This window comes from Hemitrygon akajei, chromosome 2, assembly GCF_048418815.1.
Source record: "Hemitrygon akajei chromosome 2, sHemAka1.3, whole genome shotgun sequence".
NCBI classification, from domain to species: domain Eukaryota; kingdom Metazoa; phylum Chordata; class Chondrichthyes; order Myliobatiformes; family Dasyatidae; genus Hemitrygon; species Hemitrygon akajei.
In genome coordinates, this window is record NC_133125.1 from 129,954,081 (window position 1) to 129,977,872 (window position 23,792).

The 23,792-nt window shown below is 42.4% G+C and overlaps 1 protein-coding gene across 7 annotated transcripts in view; it reads right to left on the minus strand.

Moving 5' to 3' along the window:
• The window catches only part of lmo7a (LIM domain 7a), a 229,427-nt gene that overhangs the window by 105,345 nt on the left and 100,290 nt on the right, over nucleotides 1-23,792 (minus strand). For all 7 annotated transcript variants that reach the window (XM_073027921.1, XM_073027910.1, XM_073027904.1 and 4 more), the window contains exon 5: nucleotides 16,556-16,662. In XM_073027921.1, coding sequence (XP_072884022.1) covers nucleotides 16,556-16,662 — 107 coding nt within the window. The remainder of the gene's footprint in view (nucleotides 1-16,555; nucleotides 16,663-23,792) is intronic.

Consider the following 23,792-nt stretch of genomic DNA (forward strand, 5'->3'; position numbering starts at 1 on the left):
ACACTATTTTTTTTGCCCTAACATATTTTGAGACGCCCTGAGGTTGTGAGAGGTGCTACATAAATGAAAGGCTTCACTTATTCAAGTGTAGTAACCATTCCCCTGTATCTTCAAACATCATTGGCTACGTTTTATTGAGCCAACTGGTACATCTAATTTAAAATGTCACATATCCCCTACAATTCATAAAGTGCAATGGACTGTGCTTAAACAAAATACAATTTTCACTGAGTTACAGCATCAGGTGCAAATGTAATACTAATGTGTCCTGCCAAGAGCAGCATGCACTTGGCATCTGACTAGATCTGAAAGTATGGCCTGGAGACCAGAGATATCCAGCTGAACTTTTAAATGGAGCTTACCGCATTCTATTTGTAACTCACTGCTCCCTTTGTCTGGGCATTTATATCACATATGGTTTCAATATGGAACCAGACAGAAATTTCAGGGTTTGATTTAAATTTACGACATTCAGCAATCTGTGTTTGTTAAAAGCATCACTGGGCAATGCTTATTTTATAGTTAGTCTATTAAAAATACATTGACAAGCTCAATGCTCAATTAAAGCAAAAGACAAAACATCAGTCTTTTCCACTCAAATGAAGAGTTGAATAGTGCAGTCTTAAGTGGAACAATACTTATTTACTGAGATAAAGCACGTAATAGGCCGTTCAAGCTATGTTGCCGAGCAATCCCATGATTTAATCTGAGCCTAATCACGGGGCAATTTACAATGGCCTACCAACTGCTTCATCTTTGGAATGCAGAGGAAACTGGAGTACCCAGAGAAAACCTATGTAGTCACTGGGAAGATGTACAAACAGGGAATTGAACCCAGCTTGCTTGTGCTGTAAAAGTGCTGTGCTAACCACGTCACTACTGTGCTGCTCCGTACTGTTACAATTGAATGGTTTTTTAAAAAAATAAAGCCTCCAGTTGAACAATTGGTTCAGCAATGAGACACACCAGCCCTCAATTCAGCTTCACGTTTGCACTGAAATAAAACTGAAAGTGCTCAAAAGAACAGGCAGCATCCGTGGAAAATGAGAAATAATATTTTCAGGTGAAAAACCCCGTAGAAAAACCAGGGAAGAAAGACTGTTTGTTTTAAGTTGCAGAAATGGTGGGAGAGAAATAAGAATTAAGGGAATATCTGTGGCAACGTGAGGCAAGTGCTGCAATGGGGGGGGGTGCAAGTTGTAGAGGTCATTAAGTGGAGGGATTAATAATGGGGCCAGCTTGGGAGCGAGGTTACAAAGCAAGGAACCTAAAGAGCTGTGAAATGCAGGGGCATACGTACTCAGCAGTTCAAACTGAGCTAATAGAGAGAGAAAGCTGACCAGATATCATTGATGGACAACTCATGAACGCTCTGGCTCAGAAAGCCCATTCGTTACCTGAAGTTATGGAATTCAACAGAAAGTCAGGAAGGCTCAGATGGAAGATGGTGTGCTGTTCCTCAAAGATCGAGTTGGGCGCACTTTTAACAGTCCAGAGGGCCGCAGTCGGACTGGACACTAGGAATGGGATAGAGTGGGATAGTGAAAGGCCACGGGCATTTCCTGCAGCATTGTATTTTGCAGCAGTTTACAGGTCCTTTCCGAATTACTAATCAATGCCCACCTTAGACATCATGAACAAGCTGGCATGAAAGGCTGGCAGCATGCTTGGGGATGGGTTTTCCTTCTGCTGCATGTCTGCAGGCACCTTCTGCTGGGTGGGATTGGGCATTTCCATGTATTTTCACATCGCCCCCCACCCCCAGTGCCAGCTGGAAGCTGGTGACCACTCATCTCACACCTATACCCAATGACTTTGCCTCCAGTCTTCTGTGGTAATAAATTCCACAAATTCACCATCTTCCAGCTACAGATATTCTTCCTCATCTCTGTTCTAAAGGGACATCCTTGTATTCCTCTGGTCCTGGAGCCTCCAACGACTGGAAACATCCTCTCCACGTCCACTTTATCTAGCCTTTCAATATTTCAGGCTTCAATGAAATCCACCCCCCCCCCCCTCCCATTCTTCAAAACTCCAGTGAATACAAACCCAGAGCCATCAAAAGCTCCTCATATATTAACCCTTTCCATTCCCAGATCATTCTCATTAACCTCCTCTGGACTCTCTAAGCTGCCTGCATATCCTTCGTTAGATAAGGGGCCCAATTGCTTTACAGCTGATTCCAAAACCAGACAAATGAAGCATTTTCCATAATGAAGAGGCATAGGGTAATTTAATTATAATCTTATCGAAGTATTCACATACTGCCGTAGGTGCTCCATGACTGGAAATAGTTCCAAGGTAGAATTCTTGTGTGGTGCCATTTCCCCAAAGACTGTACTTCAGTGTCACTTGACTGTGATATGTTCACGTATATTTGTGGCTGCAGGCTACAAAACTCGAAAAAGGCCCTTTTCCTTGTTAAGTATGAGATGCAAATTCCAAGTCAGAAATAAAAACAATCTCAGAATTTTGTTTTGACACAGGAAGAAGGAACTAATTTACATTTTGTAATTCCGTTATCTCCAAAACTCCCAACACAGACGATGATCAATAAAGTGTTTTGAGAGACGGTCAAAAGTATCATTTCAAATTTCAGTACTTCAGATGAGACTTCTGTGGATCATCAACTCGTCACAGTGGAGAGGCCCGTGACTTACTGAGATCCCAAGAGCGAAGCTGCCTGGAGTTTAACTCCTGGTAGGGTCACCCATGGCGATAAGATCAAGGGGGAGGATCCAGACAAAGAGTGATCCAACCAAGTACCTAATGGTGCAGCTGCCAGAAGATGACGTCACATCACAATGGTGGTGAAGGCAGAAGAGGTCTGCAGCAGTGAAGGGTTCAACTGTCTTAGATGCCATGTCACTGGTCCCTGAGCCTGATCTGCCAAAGGACCCTCTGGTGTCTGCCTGTGATCAGTCTCCCCACATTAAACACAAAGTCACGCACAGGCATTCTCCATTGAGGAAATTACCCCTTAGGAGAACATCAGACTCAACTCGAGTGATCGCACTACTAGTAGCGTAGATGAGATTCAGGCTTGGTATCTCAGCTGAGGGTATATTTAAAGTACAAAATCGTAACTGATCTTTAAACTGAGAGCAATTCTGAGATATCAAAAATAATCGACAAAATTTGCAAGAAAATGAGGGCTGAACAGGGATCTCAGTCCAAAATGTCAACTGCTTGTTCATTTCCACGGATGCTGCCTGGCCTGCTGAGTTCCTCCAGCATTTTGTGTGTTGTTGCTTTTGGATTTCCAGAATCTGCAGAATTTATTGTGTTTAATACAAGGGGATTGTTCACACCATTTATAGAGCCTCCTGCCCTTATGCACACTCAACACATTGCGCAGAGGTATAACATTTGTGTTACTTCATCTGAAGGGGTTGGACAGTGTCAGTCAGAAGCTTGTATTGGGCAAACTATCAATCAGGAATTAGAAGTGAAATTACCTCCTAGTGTGGGCTCTGAGGCTATGTTACTTCTGCTCTGCTACCTGTCATTAGCGATGAATTTGAGGGGCTTTCAATGCCCCCTAAACTCGATCATAAAACAGTTGGCACAGAGCAGAAACCAGAAGACAACATAAAAGGCTTGGAGCTTGATTTCACGCTAGCTCTTCTCATACCTTTGACCAACTCAGAATGGCAAAGATGGTAACTACTACTGCCAACTATCGCGACTGAGCTACTCCCCTGTTGTGGCACATCATAGAACTGCAATACTCTGATCACAGCTGTGGCCTGACAGCCAATGAGGCACATTATTCTCAATTCTGTCTGTCACATCCAGATAGGCACTATTTCGCACCAATGGGCCAGAACTTCCACTTAGCTATGAGCTTCGCAAGTTCGAGCTCAGACCCTCTACCCAGCCAAGTGGCCAAAAGCCACCAATTATGAGAGAGATCGTTGGAAAAGATGCCAAATCCTATGATTTCATACAACTGCACCCCTCACCTTTGTGAACGTAGCCACATTAAATATAAATGCACTCTAATCCATGGTGGAAAATATTTGCTCAAGTATGAATTCAGTCTGGCTACTGATTAGCAAGCATGCTTGCACCCATGACTAAAGTTTCTTAAACAAAAAGTGACATTTTTTATTGCACTGAAGAGTTCCAAGTCATCCAAATTCTTTCCTTATAAGGTCTTCAGTTTTCATTCTACCCTCCCTCCCATTTCTGCATACTATCCTTTGTAGCAAAGGGCTCTCCAAGAGCAAAGTTCCCTACCTGCTGTTTGGTGATTAGTCAATACATCTCATAAACTGGGCGACTGCAGATTCCATAAAATCCTCTCCTTCTCAAAGACGAGATCTGCATTTTGATTGTCTTCCACGTGGCCCAGAGATAGCAAAGTCAAATACTATATCTCACCGCATCTTCCCTTCACGTAGGAAGCTCCACAAGCAAATAGCCTAAATCCACTGACTGGCGATCTGCGAGCAAGGTTGAACTTGACTAAAGCAGTAATCAAAATACAGCAACCAATTTTCAAGATTGAGGACTGTTTAATGTCATTTCCAGTACACAAGGGTAAAGGAGAACAAAGTAATTATTGAATGAACTTATATAATATCAAAGAAACAAAAGCAACAGTATAAAATACAGTCACACGAGAGGGTGCCAATGCCAGAAACTACAGCGAAAGAAAATAAACTGCTGGAGGAACTCAGCAGGTCAGGAAGCATCTGTAGAGGAAAATGGGCAGTCCACATTTCAGATCCACACCTTTTATCTGGGCCACTATGTTACAGTACTTGTATTAGTCTGGAAGGAACTAACCAATTTCATACAGTCAGTGATTACAACAGCTAGACCCCTTGGAATTATCGATTAGATTTAGCTCCTAGGGATGACTGTTTAGACACTCAGGATTGCGCCTAGAGACTTCAGGAGAATTCTGCCCATTATTCTTGCTGAGTAAATGCACAATATGTTAGGAACTGGTACAGATTATCAGTAAATAATTGACTATACAGCACTTAAGTCTTCAGCTGGCTTGTTTAATATCCGCTTGTAAAGGAGATCCACTCACTTCAAGCTGAAATGGGTGCTCAGAGTGATTGCTGTGATGTAACAAGTTACCAATTTTGAGAACTCACAGTAACAACCACAAGGAGGACAGAAAGCAGAGGGAAATGGCAGCCAATTGAACATAAACTTGAGAGACCAAGACTTAAACAAAATCAGGATGACGAGTGATCTATAGTAAAGAGTGGTCACAGAATGAAGTTTTGAGTGACTGAGAAATGACTTTTTTTAATCCCTTCTTATGCCATGATGGTTCTACAGTACCAATGACCAATATTCCACTGGTTTAAAAAAAAATCAAGTGTGCCTTTGTTAATAAATATTGCACAATATGAAAAGAAACGTTCATTATAACACACACAAAATGCTGGAGGAACTCAGCAGGTCAGGCAACATCTATGGAGAAGGGGGGAAAAAGTGGATATTTCAGGCTGAGACACTCCATCAGCACTAGAAATTAAAGGAGAGGGGAGCCAGAATAAGATGGTGAGGGGAGGGGATGGAGTACAGGCTGGAAGGTGAGAGGTGAATTCAGGTGAGAGAAAAGGTAGGTGAGTGGGTTAAAGGTGATGATGTGAGAAACTGGGAGGTGATAGGTAGAAAAGGCTGAAGAATGAAGCTGATAGGAGAGGGTATCAGTCCATGGGAGAAAGGGAAGGAGGAGGACCAGAGGGAGATGATAGGCAGCTGATAAGGGATGAGGGGAGCCAGAATGGAGTGAAAAGTCCAGGAACAACAGAGATCACAGAGGGGCAGGGCAGCAGTGAGACAGGGTCTCGCTGCATTCTTCTCAAGGGTAAGTATACATCGAAGAGACTTTGCAGTGGAGCAGCAAATCATAGACCAAGAAATCTGCTGGATAGTACATTACTTTAGATACTAAAGAGTTTCAAATATTAGACTGTGAGAGAGATGACACCCTAAACCTTTAGAATCTACTTCAACCTTGCATTGAGCAGAAATAGGCTGAGGAGAGCACATACATAATCCAATTGCTACTCTGTACAGGAAAGGCATATTTGCAGTTGAACTACAAATACAGTAGTGTAGTGGTTGGCATAACGCTTTACAGTACCAGTGATCCAGGTTCGATTCCCGCCGCTGTCTATCAGGAGTTTATTAGTTTTCCCTACACCGCATGCGTTTTCTCTGGTTAGTCCAGTTTCCTCCCAAATTCAAAGATGTGCCAGTTGGTAGGTTAATTGGTCATTATAAATTGACCCATGATTAGGTTAGGATTAAATGTTGGGCTACAGGCGGATGCAACTCAAAGCTCTAGAGGGGCCTACTTTGCACTGCACCTCGACAAGTATATCCCCATCAATGCCGATAAGTGGAACTGGCAGTTTACTAGCAGAATATAAATTTGTTGGCACACACTGACTCATACTGAAATAGCACACTCAAAATAAGCCCCTGTCTCATTTTGTTCCCGCAGCAGGACTTGTCAGCATGAGCACAGCAGAGGTTAAGGCAACAGTGAAGGCACGCAAGCTCCACTGGAGCCTGGCTGGACAGCAGAAAAACATGTGCAATGGATAAAATGGTCTCTTACAAATAAATGGAAGGATTAACTGTGCTAATATAGCACATTAATAATTCAGGAGCCCCAAGGGAAATCCCTAGCCCCGTTTACGATCCGATCCGTGTCTCAAGAACCAGATTTTCCAAGCTATTGCCTGCATTTAAATTTAGTGTATATATTATTGCTAAGAATTACATATGCCCGCTTTATTACACTTGGGAGTTAGCTATCCCGCTGGGAATTTAGCAGATGGGTTTGATGTAGTTCCTCTGCTCACTTGCAGAAGTGACACATGAAGCAAGCAGCAATGTAGGAACAGACCTACACCGACCGGGAAAAGCCCATTTAGCACATCGGACCATGAATGATCCTTTTCTCAAGTATTCTTGCACAGATACATCCCACGCCCTTCTAGTTGAAAGTAGCAACATATTCGGCAATGAGCACCATTAGCCCACTCAGACAATGGGCTAGATTTTTTTCAATACTTTTGTAACTGTTTTCTGCTATAATTATATGCGCTATATGGACTGGGTTGTGTATGATTGTTGGAACTGTGTTTTACACCTTGGTCCAGGAGGAACACTGTTTCGTTCGGCTGTATTCATGTGTGGCTGAATAACGATTAGACTTGAACTTTAACAAGTGAAACCACGATTGTCCAAGAATAACTAATTAAAAAGGGTCATCGCATATACAGTTTAGCCAGCCCAATCCTGCTTTTATAAAGATTCCAAGCTCTGGAAATGTACTTAAGTCAATACCAAACAAAAGGCATTGTTCATTTTAACAAGTCACATTAACTCAGAGCTGAAGAATTTGATGCACATTTTAGTGTGCCTGGCAGAATGGGGCTTCTTATTTTACCAGTGGGATATTCACTCTCTCAGCAAGTTTTCTTCTGAAATAAACTTTCCCAAGTAACATCAACAGCTGTACAACAAGCAATGTTCATCCTCAGATTCTCTGGTACGACGGTGTCCATTATTTACTACAGATCATTTGATTACTATAATCCACTCCCCCTGAAATGATACCATGTCAGGGGCAAGGCTAGCACTCAAAGTGTACTGGAGACACAAGAGACTGATGATGCTGGAATCTGGAGCACCCAAAGCTGCTGAAGAAACTCTGAATCGGGGGGGCGGGGGGGTGCGCATGTGGGGTTATTATCATATATACAGACATACAGTGAAAAACTCAAGTTTACACACCATCCACTCAGATCATTTAGGTCGTACAAGGAGAAAGTAAAGACAGAAAACAGAATAAAATGTTACCGTTACAGAGAAAGTGCAGTGCTACAGATGTTTCAACGCTTTTATTGCGATCAACCAGACTCTGTTGTTGGGAATAATGCAGAATTTGGAAATTGGTACAATACTATGTCTGATTCACTGGTTCATTGACAGCGGGAGGTGCTGTGTGACCTCGGTTCTTGCGCAGACTAGGCCCACGTGCCCCGGGGCCGCCTGTTGCAGCCGCCAGACTGACTGTGAGACGTGGTATTCCATGTTGGATTGGGGGCTGGAACCACCCAGTGCTGCCATCTGGTGTTCACTTCGTGCAAGACAAGCTGGATTATATTCACCTGCACTGCACTAGCGCATGATGAGAACTGCTGCGGCCTTGATCTTGCAGGAAAACATCCATGCACCATCAATTTACAGGCCATGACACTCAGGGACTTGGGCTAGAGTTTTTTTTAACTTTTTTTTTTGCTCATCATAATTATGCGCCATATGTGCTGTGTGTGATTTATTGGTAATCTGTTTTGTACCCCAACCCCAGAGGAACACCGTTTCGTTTGGCTGTTTTCATGCGTATGAGTGAATGACAACTAAACTTAATCTTGACCGTGAACAGCTGCCAGCATTGACCTACCAGCTTGTGTTCCTCACACTTTTTTAAAATTTGGCTTCTGCCTTCACATCTTTTCCAGTCCTGACGAAGGTCTTGGCCCAAAAGAGCGACAGTCCATTTCCATCCCTAGATGTTACCTGACCTACTGAGTTCTCCCAGAATCTTCTGTGTGTTACTCAACACTATATCATGAACTGTTCTCTTTGCACCATTCTGTTTTGCACATATTGCTACAGTTATTGTCATATTTAATATTACGACATGTACTTTTTGCTCTGAGTTTCACAAGCAAGAAATTTCATTGCACCAAGGTGTATGTGAAAACAAATCCATCTGAATTTGAATCACAATTGAATTTCACTCTTTCGCCAATTTTCACAAATGCTTCAGGTTGACCCAGAACATAACAGCATGGAACAAAAGATTTCTAGGTTTGGTGCTGATATCTTTAGCCTTCGGCTGACAGAATGGAGGTCTGTCTCTACCGAAGTGTAAAACATTCCCTCCTTCCGCTAGCATGTGCTACACCGAGAGGTTGGACAAAGTTGGGGCGTCTTTCTTTGGAATGATGGAGGCTGAGGTCAGACCTGGTAGTTTGTAGGATTATGACAGGAATAGACATGCATCTAAGGTGGGGGCGGAAAGCGCAAAGTCAAAGTTGAGCGTCAAGTGCAATGAAAAACCTATATGCAGCAGCATCACAGACACAGCACGTCATATAAGCAGCATTCACAAGAAAAACAAATATAAATTATACACAATTTTAACAAAAGAAATGTATGTAAAACTTTTGCACTGAACTGTATGCTCACCATAAATTACAGACTGGATGGGCCAAATGGCATTCTTTCACATTGTCACCCTTCCATGACACAGTTGTGACAACATTCAATTAAGATACATTTGTCTAAAAATCATTATAGAGCCAATGTACAAGTAACAGCTAAACTGTGAGATCAATGGGTAGAAATGTGACAGCAAATAGAACCAAATGAGTAAGTACCAAAGGCATGAGCTGTTGAGAAATAGGGAGAGGCAATCCTGATAGCCGTCACATTGAATCAGCGTCCTCGAATAGACAATGGTATTTGGCTACTCCACCCTGTGGTTGATTGATTAGCCATCTGGAATATGCGTGATACTCTCATTAATTGGACCATAATGAACTCAGTTGTTTTTCACTACTGATAGACTTTGCAAATTCATCAACATGCCATGTTATTCCACATGAAAGGAGACAAGGGGGAGAAATAGGAGACAAACTTACCAGAGTTTTCTTCTAAGTGTATGCTGGCAGAAATGAGCTATAATTATATTTGTAATTCAGAAAGGTGTATTTTCTCTCTGATAGCCAAGGGGTTTGCTCTCAGGGATAACAAAAGGCTTGCATACCCATGATCTTCCATGAGACTGACAATTTAGCTGGGTGGTATCACAACAACTACCTCTCAGTGTCAGCAAGACCAAGGAGCTGATTATTGACAACAGAAGGAAGCCAGACATAAATGAGCCAGTCCTCAACAGGCAACAAAGCTGGAGAGGGTCCGCAACTTTAAACTCCTGTTTTGTTATCTCAGTGGAATCTGTTCTGGGTCCAGCATACAAGTGCCATTACAAAGATAGTGCATCAACACCTCTTAAAAGTTTGCATAGGTTTGACATACCATCTAAAACTCTTGAGAAACGTCTACAGATACACGGTGGAGGGGTATATTAACTGATTGCATCATAGCCTGGTATGGAAACACCAATGCCCTTGTATGGAAAAACCCACAAAAAATAGTGGATACAGCCCAGTTGATCACAGGCAAAGCCCTCCCCACCACTGAGCACATTTACAAGGAGCACTATCACAGGAAAGCAGCATTCCCTCAGCAAGTACCCCATTATCCAAGCCATGCTCTCATCTCACGGCTAAGAGGGACAGGAGCTTTAGGACCCACATCGCCTGGCTCTGGAACCAGACAAGATAACTTCACTCACCTCAACACTGAACTGAACACAACCTATAGAATGATGCTCAGACTCCATCTCATGTTCTCAATACCCATTGTTTATTATTTCTTTCTGCATTTGCACAGTTTGTCATCATTTGCACATCAGTCTTGTGCGCGGTCATTGATTCTATTGTATTTACTGTAAACACCCACAATAAAATGAATTCCAGGGTTGTAAATGGTGACAAGTACTTTGATAATAAGTTTACTTTGAACTTTGATTTGCAGAGTCTAATGAAGTGAACTGCGGAATAAAACAGAAAATGCTAGAAATAATCAGCAAATCAAGCAGCTTCTACGCAGGGAGAAGCTCAGTTAACGTTCCAGGCTAACTGATCTTTGATATAAAGAATGCATGCTGCCTGACCTGCTGAGCATGTCCCACATTTCCTGCTTGCTTTCGGGTTTCCAGTATCCGTGGTATTCTGCTTTTGTGTTCGGCTAAAGAAAATTCCATTGTGCATTCTGAGCGGCTAAAGGTCAGTGACAGGAGGGACTAGAATTAGCTCAACCCCAGCATTAACTGCTCTACCTTTCACTCAGCTATGTGAGAAAGCATGCCAGCTATTTGACGCACAATGCCCTTGAAATAACAATGAAAGCCCTTACGGGAGTGTCACAATTGCCACAGTTAATATCACTTCTTGAAGAGCTTGGGGATATTTTCCTTCTTCGAAGGACGTCTAAGCAAATACAGGATGTTGTTGTTGGTTGAGAGAAAAAGATTAGGCCATAGTATACGATAAACTCCTCGGTAACACAAATACTGCCAAATCGTCCACCCGTGTAACTGTTTCTTCATCGGAGTACTCATAAATTCAATTCACCATTTCCCACTAGTACGTGCTTATTTTATTCTCTCTTGGGATGGCGATCAAGTGGTGTTTGCATTCCTAATTTCCTTTGCAAAGTGGTGGTGAGCAGCCCTGGTATTGGTATACTATTGTCACACCTACCAAGATACAGCAAAAAGCTCGTCTTGCAAATTGTTCATGCACTTCAAATCATTGCACAGCATATTGAGCTGGACGAAGGTAAAAGAACAACAAGGCAGAATGCAGTCTAAATGCAACAAGAAAGTGCAGTGAAGGCGAGCAGTAACGTGCAAAATCAAAGTGGTTGTTAGATGGATAGGAGGGATCATTGACCATGCCAAGGGCCCTGCATGTGTGTGGAAAAGAGACCTCCCCCCACGATGATCCTCTCAGCAGTCCTCACAATCCTTTGTAGTCAGATGTTTGTGTTTCCCATAGCACTCTCAATGGTGCTCCTGTAAAAGCTGATTAGAAATAGGGGAGCTACACTCATATCAATCTCATCAGGAAGTGGAGAGGGAGCTGTGCTTTCTTGACAATAGAGGTGGTGTTGAGGAGTCAGGGGAGATCATCCATTTTGTGCATTCCCAGTCACATGGTAACTCACTCCACGGAGGAGCCAGGGGTGTGCAGGAAGCAGTGGTCGACTGCACCTTCCTAAAGTCCACAATCATCCCTCTGGTCTTGTCCACGTTGAGACCCAAGCTATTGTGGTTGCACCATTCTACCAGCTGCTCTATCTTCTCTCTGTATGTCATCTTATCATCATTGTTGATGAAGCCAACCACTGCGGTGTCATCAGCAAACTTGATGATTCAGCTTGAACCAGATCTAGCAACGCAGTCACGGGTCAGCAGTGTGAACTGCAGGGGGCTGATCTCGCAGCACAAGAGAGTGTCGGTGCTCAGCGCGATGGAATTTCAATTGTCAACAAGGACTGACTGTGATCTTTCTGGCAAGTAGTCCAGGATCTAGTTATAGAGAGAGTTGTTGAGACCCAATGAGGACAACGAGGTAGATTGTGAAGCCAAGAATCCATGATGTCATTCAAGAGGTCCATTCAATAGTCCAATAACAGGTGGATAGAATCTGCCCTTTGAGCCTGGTGGTACATGCTTTCAGGCTTTACCTTCTGCCCAGTGGGCGAGAGAGAAGATGTAGTACTTGATTATGTGAGCTGCTTTAAATGAGGCAGAGAGAAGTACAGACACAGTCCGTAGAGGAGAGGTTAATCCCTGTGATGTGTTGGGCTGCGTCCTCAACTCTACCGTTTCTGGTGGTCACGGGCAGAGCAGTTGCCATACAATGCCATCGTGCATCCAGATAGAATGCTTTCTATGGCACATTGATAAAAATTGCTTAAGAGTTGACAGGGACATGCTGGAATTTATGAAAGTAGACGCCTTGCTGAGTTTCTTAGCCATAACATCAATGTGATTGGACAGGCTAGTGGTGATGTGTCACACCTCGGAACTTGAAAGCTCTCAAAACTCAACTCTGAAAATGTAGGCAGGAGCACCTGCAGTTCCGTCCTTTCTGAAGGAAATGACCAGCTCTTTTGTTGACACTGAGGTTGTTGTCATGACACTATGTCACTAAGCTCGCTACCTCCTTCCTGTACCCTGACTCATCGTTATTTGAGATTTGGCCCACTGCAGTGGTGTCATCTGCAAACTTGAAAGATGGAGTCAGAGCAGCTGCTACAATCTGTCAGTTGAAATGTTCCCACATTACCGCTGGATAGAGGGGTTCCAGTAGATCGCCCCAGTAGTGACAAAGGCACAGGAATCCTTTTCCAAGTCAGGTATAATATGATCCCATGAACAGAAGGCAGACAGAGGATTTGGGCACTGACTGTGGTGCATTTTCTAACCGATTTACATTGCCTCAGTTCTGAAGGTAATGAAAGAGCGAGGTGGAGCAAGGAGGCTGCGACTGTCCTGGATAGAGTTCAGCTCACAGCATCATCAACTTTATTATCAGCATTTTATATACCAGGTGAAAATTTTTCATCCGCTGCAATACGGTGCAAAGCCAAGGTAGTGTGGGGGGTAAAAGGAACAGCAAGGTAGTGTTCATAGGCCATTTAGAAATTGGATAGTGAGGGGAAGAAGCTGTGCCTAAAACACAGAATGTGGGTCTTCTGGCTCTTGTGCCACCTTTTCCCATCACACCTCCAACATGTGCCCAAATGACAGTGGAAAGACTGAGAAATCAGGAGGGTTTTCACTGTCACAGACAACTACCCTCTGAGCTGTTGTAGGCATGTCATGTATGTGAATAGTTCAGTCAAGTTTCCAGTCAACCGTGGTCTTCACAAGAAAATCTGCAAGACACGGAAGGAGCTCAGCAGGTCAGGCAGCATCTATGGAAAAGAGTAAACAGTCGACCTTTCAGGCCAAGACCCTTCATCAATTGTGATCTTCAGATTGACAGAGTTGGTGACAGTAATGTCATTGAATTTAAGAGGGATTTGCTCTTTAAGGCTACATTAAATAAAAATTATACAGTGCTTGACTTGGTAATATCAGTGTATTAAAGATCTAAATATCGAGCTGTTAAGAGAAAAAGGTTAGTGACCTCACTTTCTACTTTAACATGTGCTGCTGGTTAAACCTGTTCAATTGCATTCACTTGTGGTTGAGACTGGAGGTTGTGTAATCTGTAAAAACACCTTCCAAGTTCAAAAGCAAGGCTTCAATCCTTTCCACAGAGTAAGATTCCATCTCTTACATCGAAACCTTTTCATGGGGAGGAAGCCAGTTGTCACTTGTGCCTTCTGCTTCAGAATGCTATCACTGATTTTGCGAAAGCGCAAGATTTTTTGATCATAGAAACTTAAGCTATAAAAGAAATAATTAACTTCATTAAATTTCAAAAACTTTACCCCTAAAAAAAATTGTGGCTTTCCTGTGTACCTGCTCTGCCAGCTTCCGATAATATCACATATTGATACTCAAAAGCTGGAGTACATGCAAAATGAATGGATTACTATTAATACTGTAGGCACTTGTCAGCATGGGCACGGTGGGTTGAAGTGTTTGGTTTGGTGCTGAATGACCGTCACTCATGAAGTCACAAAGAAGTACATTCTCACCAGGATATAGATTCTGTAGTTCTGGGAATCAGTGCTTTAATTGCCATGGAGTAGATGAACAACAGCTTTTAGACTGCTCCAGAATGGTCACAAATCCAATTTTAGTCCTACACTGATACTTAAACCTCAATGACAAAGCAAGATCAGAAAGGAAGAGCTATTATACTAATGAGAAGTCTGCACTCCTTTAAGTTTTGAAAATTAATATTGCCTTAAGAGGAAGAGCAACAAGGGGCAACTAAAAGATAATTGATATAATAAATGTGACCTCCCCCACCCTTCAGCATTTCTCACCCTTCAATTTGTATAAACCACAGTAGAAAAAGCATTTATAATTGTAATTAAAGTTCAAAGTCCCACCAACATAAAAAGTCACAAGATAGTCACTGTACATTATTTTGTACTAGTTGAAGCAAATTTCTACCACAATTATTTTCCTTTCCAATCACACAGAATCAATGTCAGAAAAACATCTATTCTGGTTACATTCCTCTCCTATAAAGAGTTGCCTAAAAATGTTCTGCTAACACAGTCATTTGAAACAAGCAGAGAAATGACACATCATATTCTGCAGTTTGACAAAAGGCATTAAATCAGAGTGTTGATTGTAAAATGGAAGAGAAAGAGAATGGCCACTTGAAGGCATCATTCAACTCTCTGTCTCAAACTGCTGTTATCCATTCATGAGCAGAAATAATGTTTGAGTAAATTCAGAATTGAAACATGGCAAAACAGGATCAAATTTCTGGCCAGCTTTGATTTAGATTAAGAGATGTGGTTCCAGAATTTGGTCTTCTGTAGTCAATTGCAACTCAAAAGACAAATTTGTTGTGTTCTATTACATTCACATCCTTTCGAACCCGAATATATTACCAGCAAGCCTAAGCAAACCAGGGAAGTCAACTGAACAAGATCAGGGCATCCTGAGGCCACAACCGCCAAAGCTCATACAACATTATAGGGTAAACAACATAGATAGGGTAATTTGAAGCAGGCCATTTCCAGTGAGGTATACAGCTAGAGGTCATGGGTTTAGTGTGAAAGGTGATAAGTTTAAGGTGAACTTCTTCACTCAGAGGGTCATGAGAGTGTGGAACGAACTGCCAGCACAAGTGATGCATTCGAGCTCAATTTCAACATTGAAGAGAAGTTCGAATAGCGACATGGATACTAGGGGCCTGGGAGGCTCCATTGTAGGACGATGGGAGTAGGCAGTTTAAATTGTTCGGCATGGGCTAGGTGGGCCAAAGGGCCTATTTCTGTGCTGTGCTTTTCTGTGACTTAAAATAAGCTTTTCAAAGTAATACGTGTCACAAATTGCTATTTTTTAAATTTTTTTCAATTGAAATGAACGTCAACATTTTTTCTAGACCAATAGCAGCCTAACAATAGCAATAAAAATATAAAATTAATCTAGATGTGGGCTAAACAAGGTAAAGAGTTTGAAATGTGAATGGAAGCCTGTAACATTACATATTATAGAAATATTAGTTAATTGGTCTTTTAATGACACTGTCTTGACAAAGATTTGGAAATAGGGCAGGTGAATCAATACAATCTAGATTTGTAGTGATACATACAGAGTGCTGCTCCAAATTACTACAAGCAACAGCACTGTACAAACTATAAAAACATTCCATACAAGTATATTCAGTTTCATCAAGCATATTTTAGGTATGTTTACTCTGCAACACCATGCTAATATTCCGCAAGTGCTTTACAATGTTCAATCTCTCGTTTTCACATTAAGAAGCTTACAAAGAAATAGTAAGCTCAGTCGAATAATCAATGATCGTAAGGCAGAAGGAACACAAAGTCTACTTCCTCTCTTTCCACCTGTAATTTGCCACCAAATCCAGGCTGGTGAAGTAGAAGAGTTTTGGGCTGAAGTTACCAAGTTGTAGTTTCAAATCACGTTGACTTTCAGCCAACATAACCCACAGCAGAAATTTCTTTCACTCAAATCTTCCATTAATGCTTTAACAGAAGTATTTTAAAAGTTTGGTCTGCCATTCAAGCATCCAGCCCTTGGTTTTCTCCCCCCATTTTTCCACAATGCAACCACTGTACACAATTAAAAGCACTAAAAACAGTGAGAAGAAAAACATACCAGCTCGAGGAAACAACACACTCATGCACGTTCGGGACACACAAGTTGTTTTGCCACTGTGGACTACCGATGCCATGAGTTTATTTTTAAAAAAACAGCACTTACTTGACAGTGACGCGACTGGATAAATCCTGCAAGTCTCCTGGGTGAAACAGCTGTGCTTCTTTCAAGCCAATTTTCTGACAGCCCTTCAGGAAAACGTTAATGTTGTCCTGAAAAAATGAAGTGAACTGTCAGCTTAGTTACACACAGCACAAGGAAGCTGGCTCAGTCTAAAGTCCTTTGCTTTGAAGTCCCGTATTGGTATAAATGCAACAGAGACTGGGGAGGGGTGGAGAAAAGGGAGAGCGCGATATCTTTCAATGAATCAGAAATGACAAACTATTGATGTGGGACACCCATGGGATTGTCTATTACCTGTTATAGTAGGGCTGCACAACGTGTGGGCAGTGACCATTCCTGACGTCTCTATTGCATACACATTCCTCCTCCTTCTAGTCTCTCACGACACATCAGATTACCTCCAGTGTCTATTTAAATAAACCTTTCGAGAATATTCACCCACCCAGAAACTGCTAGCTGACTCCAAGGAGAGGCAGTCGAGATTAACGCTTCCTCTTGCTTGTCATAATGCCAAATAGACGTGAAGGCATGGTTTTTGTGGTGAAGGCCTGCATCTTCCAGGGTGAAATACTTAAAGAGTGTAGCACACACTACTTAAGCAAGGTGTGGTATCATGTTGTATTATTCAATACAACTACTTATTAGTTAAATTAGCATTAGTTAGTTAGCATTTGTTAAAGTAATCGTAATAAAGGCAAATTTCACATCAAATGTCTGATAATAGACCTGATTCTGATTACTTTTTTTTAAAAACAGGTCTTTAGAATAAACCAATGCTATATTATGCATTCTGATATTACTTTTCTCTTGTACTTTTTCAATGTATTTATCCTTTGAAATGATCTGTGTGGAGGGCTTGCAAAATTAAGTTTTTGCACTCTGCCTCAGTAAACACGATAATAACCAATACATTGGTAGAGATAAACAGATGCACAATTTTTTTATTGATTACTTTAGGTCAGAGCACACAAGAGCATACGACATTAAAACGGACTTTGACATCGAGAAGCTTGCCCAAAACAATGCTGGTACAAATACTTCAATTGCTGCCTTCAATTTCAAAATTAATACTTGTCTCTACTAACCCAATAACCAAAGATTTTATTGAGAAACAGGGTGGAATAGGCCTTCTGGCCCCTCAAGTCACACCACCCAGCAATTCCCTGATTTAGTCCTACCCTAATCCCAGGACAATTTACAATGTCCAATTTAATCTACCAACCAGCACATTTTTGGGCTGTGGGAGGAAACAAGAGCACCCAGTGATAACCCACACCGTCACGGGGAGAATATACAAACTCCTTACAGGCAGTGGTGGGAATTGAACCCGGATCAATTGCACTATAAAGTGTTCTGCTAACTATTACAGTACTGTGCCACCACACTGTATTAAGGCAAAGTGGGTTGAACATATAACCATTTCAAAAGATATGCATTCTTTTACACAAGTTACTAAAGTATTTCGATTTCAAACAATGGCTAAAACTTTTGTCTTACATACTCACTCAAAATATATCTAGGCACGTCATGGCTTGCTTTTATAAACCTTTATCATTCACATGGAGAAGTACGTCACATGGGCTCAGCACAGGACAACCTTTATACAATATTTCCCAACAAAATCCAAATGATGAAATAAGCATGAGAACAGCTGAAGTGGTTGTTCTGAGCCTTGACAGATACAACAAAATAAAGGCTTAAACAGGTCCACCTTCATTCTTGATTTAACAGAAAATCAACAGCAACCAATTGTTTGCTCGGTAAACACTGCCCATGTGCCAATTCTTCTGCCTCCCATACCAAGATTAGATGCTTCCTATTGGTAGATCATTAGCAAATACAGCAAAATAGTGCACAGCTGAGAAAATGAGGGTTGCTACTTTACCAGTTTCCTCTCTAGATAGCAGTTCATGCACCAGGCTGCTTTGCAAAGACTCCAGTTTCTCACCTGAAAATTCCGATACCTCAGGAAAACCACCGACTGCAGAATTCGTGGCAGGTCAAGTTGGAAAAAAAGATACCGGGATGAAGAAGGGGTTAGCTCTGTGCAAGCAGGTGATGGAAAGCACAAGAACAAGACTCAAATTGGTACGCTTCCACTCAAAGCCGTTATTCATCTCAAAACACTGTACAGAGCGAAGGAAGAGATATTTGCCCTGCATTACGTGTGCCAAACACATGATTTCATACTGTTTATTCATTGAACTGTTCTGAAATTTAACTCCTATGAAGTCAGTGGAACCAAATTTCATCAGCTGGGTTCAATGTGTATTTAGGACATACAACAAATGAAAGTTTCAGCAGCCAGTTGTAGGGCAAGAAGTTGCTATTCCTCTCAAGCTATGTCAAATAAACTTTGGAGCCATTCTCGCTGGCTAGAGCACACCCATCGGGGCATTCTGGATTTCTTTGCCTGTGCACTGCTGCAGGAGAAACATGCAACGTACTGGAGGAGGGAATGCAAGTACATCGGAACTCTCACTGCACATTAGGCTCAGAGCTGGGGGGACAAGGGCAGTTCAGTACCGAGTGAGGGGCTGGTGCATTCACACCCAAGCCCTCCCAGCTCTACACCGACTGCGGCAGGAATCGAGCATGGCTCCGTTGGATTGTATAAGATCATGAAACAAACCTTAATTAATGCTTACAGTTCAGTTATATTGTAAAATTTCTTTCAATGATGCTTACTTGTTTTTTTTTAAATTGTAACACCCAGTTTATCATTTCAGATGACCTGTTCTGGGCCCAGCACATAAGTGCGATTACGAAGAAAGAGTGGCAGCACCTCTGCTACCTTAGCAGTTTGCGAAGATTCTGCATGCCATCTAAAACTCTGACAAACTTCAATAGATGTGTGGTGGAGTGTATATTGACTGGCTGCATTACAGCCTGGTATGGAAACACCAATGTACTTGAACAGAAGATCCTACAAGAAGTAGTGTATATGGCCCAGTCCACCATGTGTAAAGCAGCGCCCATTATCAGGATCCCCAGCACCCAGGTCATTCAGATTCAGATTATCGTCATTTAGAAACCACAAATGCAATGCAGTTTAAAAAAAAATGAGACAATGTTCTTCGGAATGATATCACAAAAAAGCACACAACAAAACAGACCACACAAGAAAAACCACATAACGTTTGGTAATCCCCAATCCAGAGTCCGGAGAGGCTGCTGTGTACCAATATCACGCTACCATCTTAGCACGTTCCCCGGAAAAGAACTCCAAACCCATCAGACAAAACATGACTACCCAGACACACCAAGTCAAGAGACCAGCACTACCACCCAACAAACCAAAACTCTACTCAAAACCACATAGTTATAGTTAACATTTAGTTTCAACAGTGCAGACAGTACCATAATTGATAAAAGACTAACTGACAAAAATCACATACCGTAGATTCCGGATTTTAAGCCGCTACTTTTTTCCCACATTTTGAACAGCTTTGAACTTTGCGGCCAATAATCCGAAGCGGCTAATGCATGGTTTTTTTTCATGCCGCCTCGTAAACATTTTGCCTCATAACAGTAGACCAATAAAATTGATGAGTAGTTCACAGAGGTCCAATGAAATTGTACGATAAATCAAGCGCACTTTCACAATTAAATTATTGTAAATCAGTCATTTGTACTCACCCTCATCAACATGGAAAACACTCGAAGCATTGTGCTGCCTACTTAGTTTAAACTATATTTGTTTTCTGTACTACATCGCGGGATGCTATGACGTCACACCCGGTTTCGCGGTGTCTTGTGGGAAAATGCCGGTTTGCGATAAACGGAAAGGAGGGGGGGGAGCGCATTACGCGAGCGGCTTTGGATCTGAGCGAACGCTGCTTTTAAATGCCGTTTGCGATAAACGGAAAGGAGGGGGGGAGCGCATTACGCGAGCGGCTTTGGATCTGAGCGAACACTGCTTTTAAGTTAAAGGTGATCAATAACTTTTCCTGGTAGGCTGCAATATATATATTTTTTTACCAGTCATTAGGAGATATTGGAATGTTGTTCAGTAAAGAAGTATACGCAACGTATATTTAAAAGTAGCCGCGTACGGGCACGGTTCGAAAAAAAGCATTTGCAATATGTATTTGTTTTTGTTACCATATGGATTTAATTAAAAGTTAAAAAAATCCTCACGTGTAATATCTTTCTGTGTAAATATCTCATATTACAACGTGGGACACCTGCGGCCGAAAATCCGATGCGGCCTTTACAATTAAAAAATTGATTTTATTTCTAAAATTAGAGCCAGCGGCTTTTAATCAGGTGCGCTCTGTAGTCCGGAATCTACGGTAATTTAACATATAGTTCCAACAGTGCAAAGCAATACCGTAACCTGATAAAGAGCAGACCATGGCACGGTAAAAAAAAGTCTCAAAGTCCCAACAGCTCACCATCTCACGGAGACGGTAGAAGGAAGAAAAACTCTTCCTAACATGAACCTCCAGCACCGCAACCTTACCGATACAGCCCCCTGGAAGCACCCGACCACAACCAACTCTGAGTCCGTCCGAAAACTTCAAGCCTCCGACCAGCCCTCCGACACCAAGCATCATCTCTGCCGAGCACTTCGACCCCGGCCGCCAAGCAACAGGCAAAGCCGAGGAATCAGGGCCCTCCTCCCGGAGATTTTCCGATCGCACAGTAGCAGCGGCAGCGAAACAGGCATAACAAAAGTTTCACCAGATGTTCCTCCGTGCTTCACCTGTCTATCTCCATCAAATCAGGATTGTACACGGCATCCTACATGACAGATTACAGATATTCATTCCAAAGTGGCCACTGCGCACTGCTGCATCGCACCGCCATCTTGCTTCCCACCCCCACCCCCCCCACCCCCAAAACAGGTCATGCTCTCTTCTCACTGCTGCCACCAGGAAGGTGGTACAGGAGCCTCAGCCAGGACTCTAACCACTAGGTTCAGGAACAGTTACTACCTTTCACTTTCAAGGACTCCTCATCGCATGTTCTCAATATTTATTGCTTTATTTATTATTATTATTATTATTTCTTTTTGTGTTTGCAGAGTTTGTTGTTTTGTACACTGGGTGAATGCCCAAGTTGGTGTGGTCTTTCACTGATTCTGTTATGGTTATCATTCTATTATGGACTTACTGAGTATGCCCATAAGAAAATTAATCTCAGGGTTGTATATGATGACATACGTACTTTGATGATTGCTGGCAGTCACCATTCATCCATAGGGAAAACATGGAAACTCCTCTTAAGGTTAGCATGAAACCCAGATCACCAGAGCTGTGAGAACAGCACTACCCGCCACACTGCTACCAATAACAAACAAAATGCTAGCAGAACTTAACAGGTCAGGTAGCATCTATGGAGGGGAATAAACAGTCAAAGTTTCAGGCCGAGACCGTTCCTCTCAGGTCCTGATGAAGGCTCTCGACCTGAAATGCTAACCGTTTTATTCCTCTCTACGGATCTACTGACATGCCGAGTTCCTCCAGCATTTTATGAGCATGCATGTGCGACCTCTGGATTTCCAGCAACTGCAGAACCTCGTGATGTGCTACCTTACAATTGTGCCCTCTGCTTCTAACCTTACCAAAAGCATCCCAGGTTGGTCCTGGCTCAAGTTGGAAATGGATGGAATTGGGGGCGTATGGGAGCTGAGGAAAGTAAAACACTGAAAAGCGTGTTGCAATAAAGGAATCTGGAAACACCAGATGGAATTGAATTCGTCAATAGAAACCCAACAAAGCAAGTCCTCAGCATCAGGCAATCAGACAAGGACAGTACCCCCGACAACAGAAACTACAGTGCTAGAGGAGAAATGTAACTGCACACGCATGAAAATACCATTGTCTAACACAAGTTTTCTGTTGGGTGTGTCATTTTAATGCATACTTTCCTTTTCTATATTATGAGAAACAAGTTAAATATTTGGGTTTTTTTTGTTTGCTTTGCCTCCACCCTCCCCTGCTAAGAGTGTGATCAACAGATCGCCAGCTTCATTAGTAAATTCTGGCAATACCATATTCAAGAGAGAAACCTGATGACGTGGTATTCAATGTCACTACTCCACCTAAAGCTTGTCTGACCGACATAACCAAAGAGTTCCAGACAGTGGGGAGGAGGAGGAACAGCAACCCACTGGGGAAATTGGACTGAGATACAAGAACCTTACATAATGGCAACGAACAATCGTTTTTCCCTCAGTCTTGGAAAACAACAGCATAAAAAATAAAGAGGGTTGCTAATAGGGTGGGTTGAGGCAATTCCAGAGAAGTGTCATTTCCTTGTTTGTACCGCACTAATTTATGATGGAAGCAGCACTGGATCAGGTATCGGAGAACTAAGTGGGGCAAGTAGAGCGTACTAGACTGAAGGAAGCAATGTGATTTAATGTGGCACTGGTGAAGTACAAAGACGACGTGCTGGCAGCAAACAGAACTATAAATTACTGTATTAAATCACACTTTGTTAAATTTGTTAGAAAATCATCACCAAATGAGAAACACCACAAATTGCTTGAAAGCAAATAGAGTTTAAACAATTGAGCTTTTTGATAAAATAAAAGAGTAGATTATGCACCATTTACTGCCAGCCCATCAAATCCCTCAGCAACTTTGACTATACCCCAACTCTTGTTAGGACAACATTCCTTTCTCTTGGTTTCATCATCTCCAACGCCTGTTATTGGAATGAGGCCTTCCACACCAGGACACCCGAGATGCCCATCTGTTTCAGAAAACAAGGCTACCATTCCCCCCCCCCCCCCAATTATTGTAGACAACAGAGCAACTTCTATTTACCAACATGTTTGTTCTCACCTCACCAGAAAGAAAAGCGACAGAGCTCCCCCAGTCCTCACCTTTCACCCCACCATCTAGCATACAGTCATTCAAAACTTCTGTAAGTTACATGACCCTATCACCGGCTGCATCTTCCCCTGGAACTGTCAGAGGTGTTACACCCATCCCTGCACTTCTCCCTCACCACCACTAAGAGAACTAAAGAGCTCTTCCAGGTGAGGCCGACATACCCATTCGTCTCCTCCAACCTTGTTAATCACATCTGGCCTCCTCTGATTGGTGCAATTGAGTACATGCCAGGAGACAGTTTTACCGAGCAACTAAGCTCTGTTCTCCACGGTCATCTGGACCTCCTAGCTGTGAGCAATTTTCTCCCCTCCCCGTTCCCACACCGGGCTCTCCATTCTCTTCCTCTGCCACTGGTGAGGCAAAACACAGGA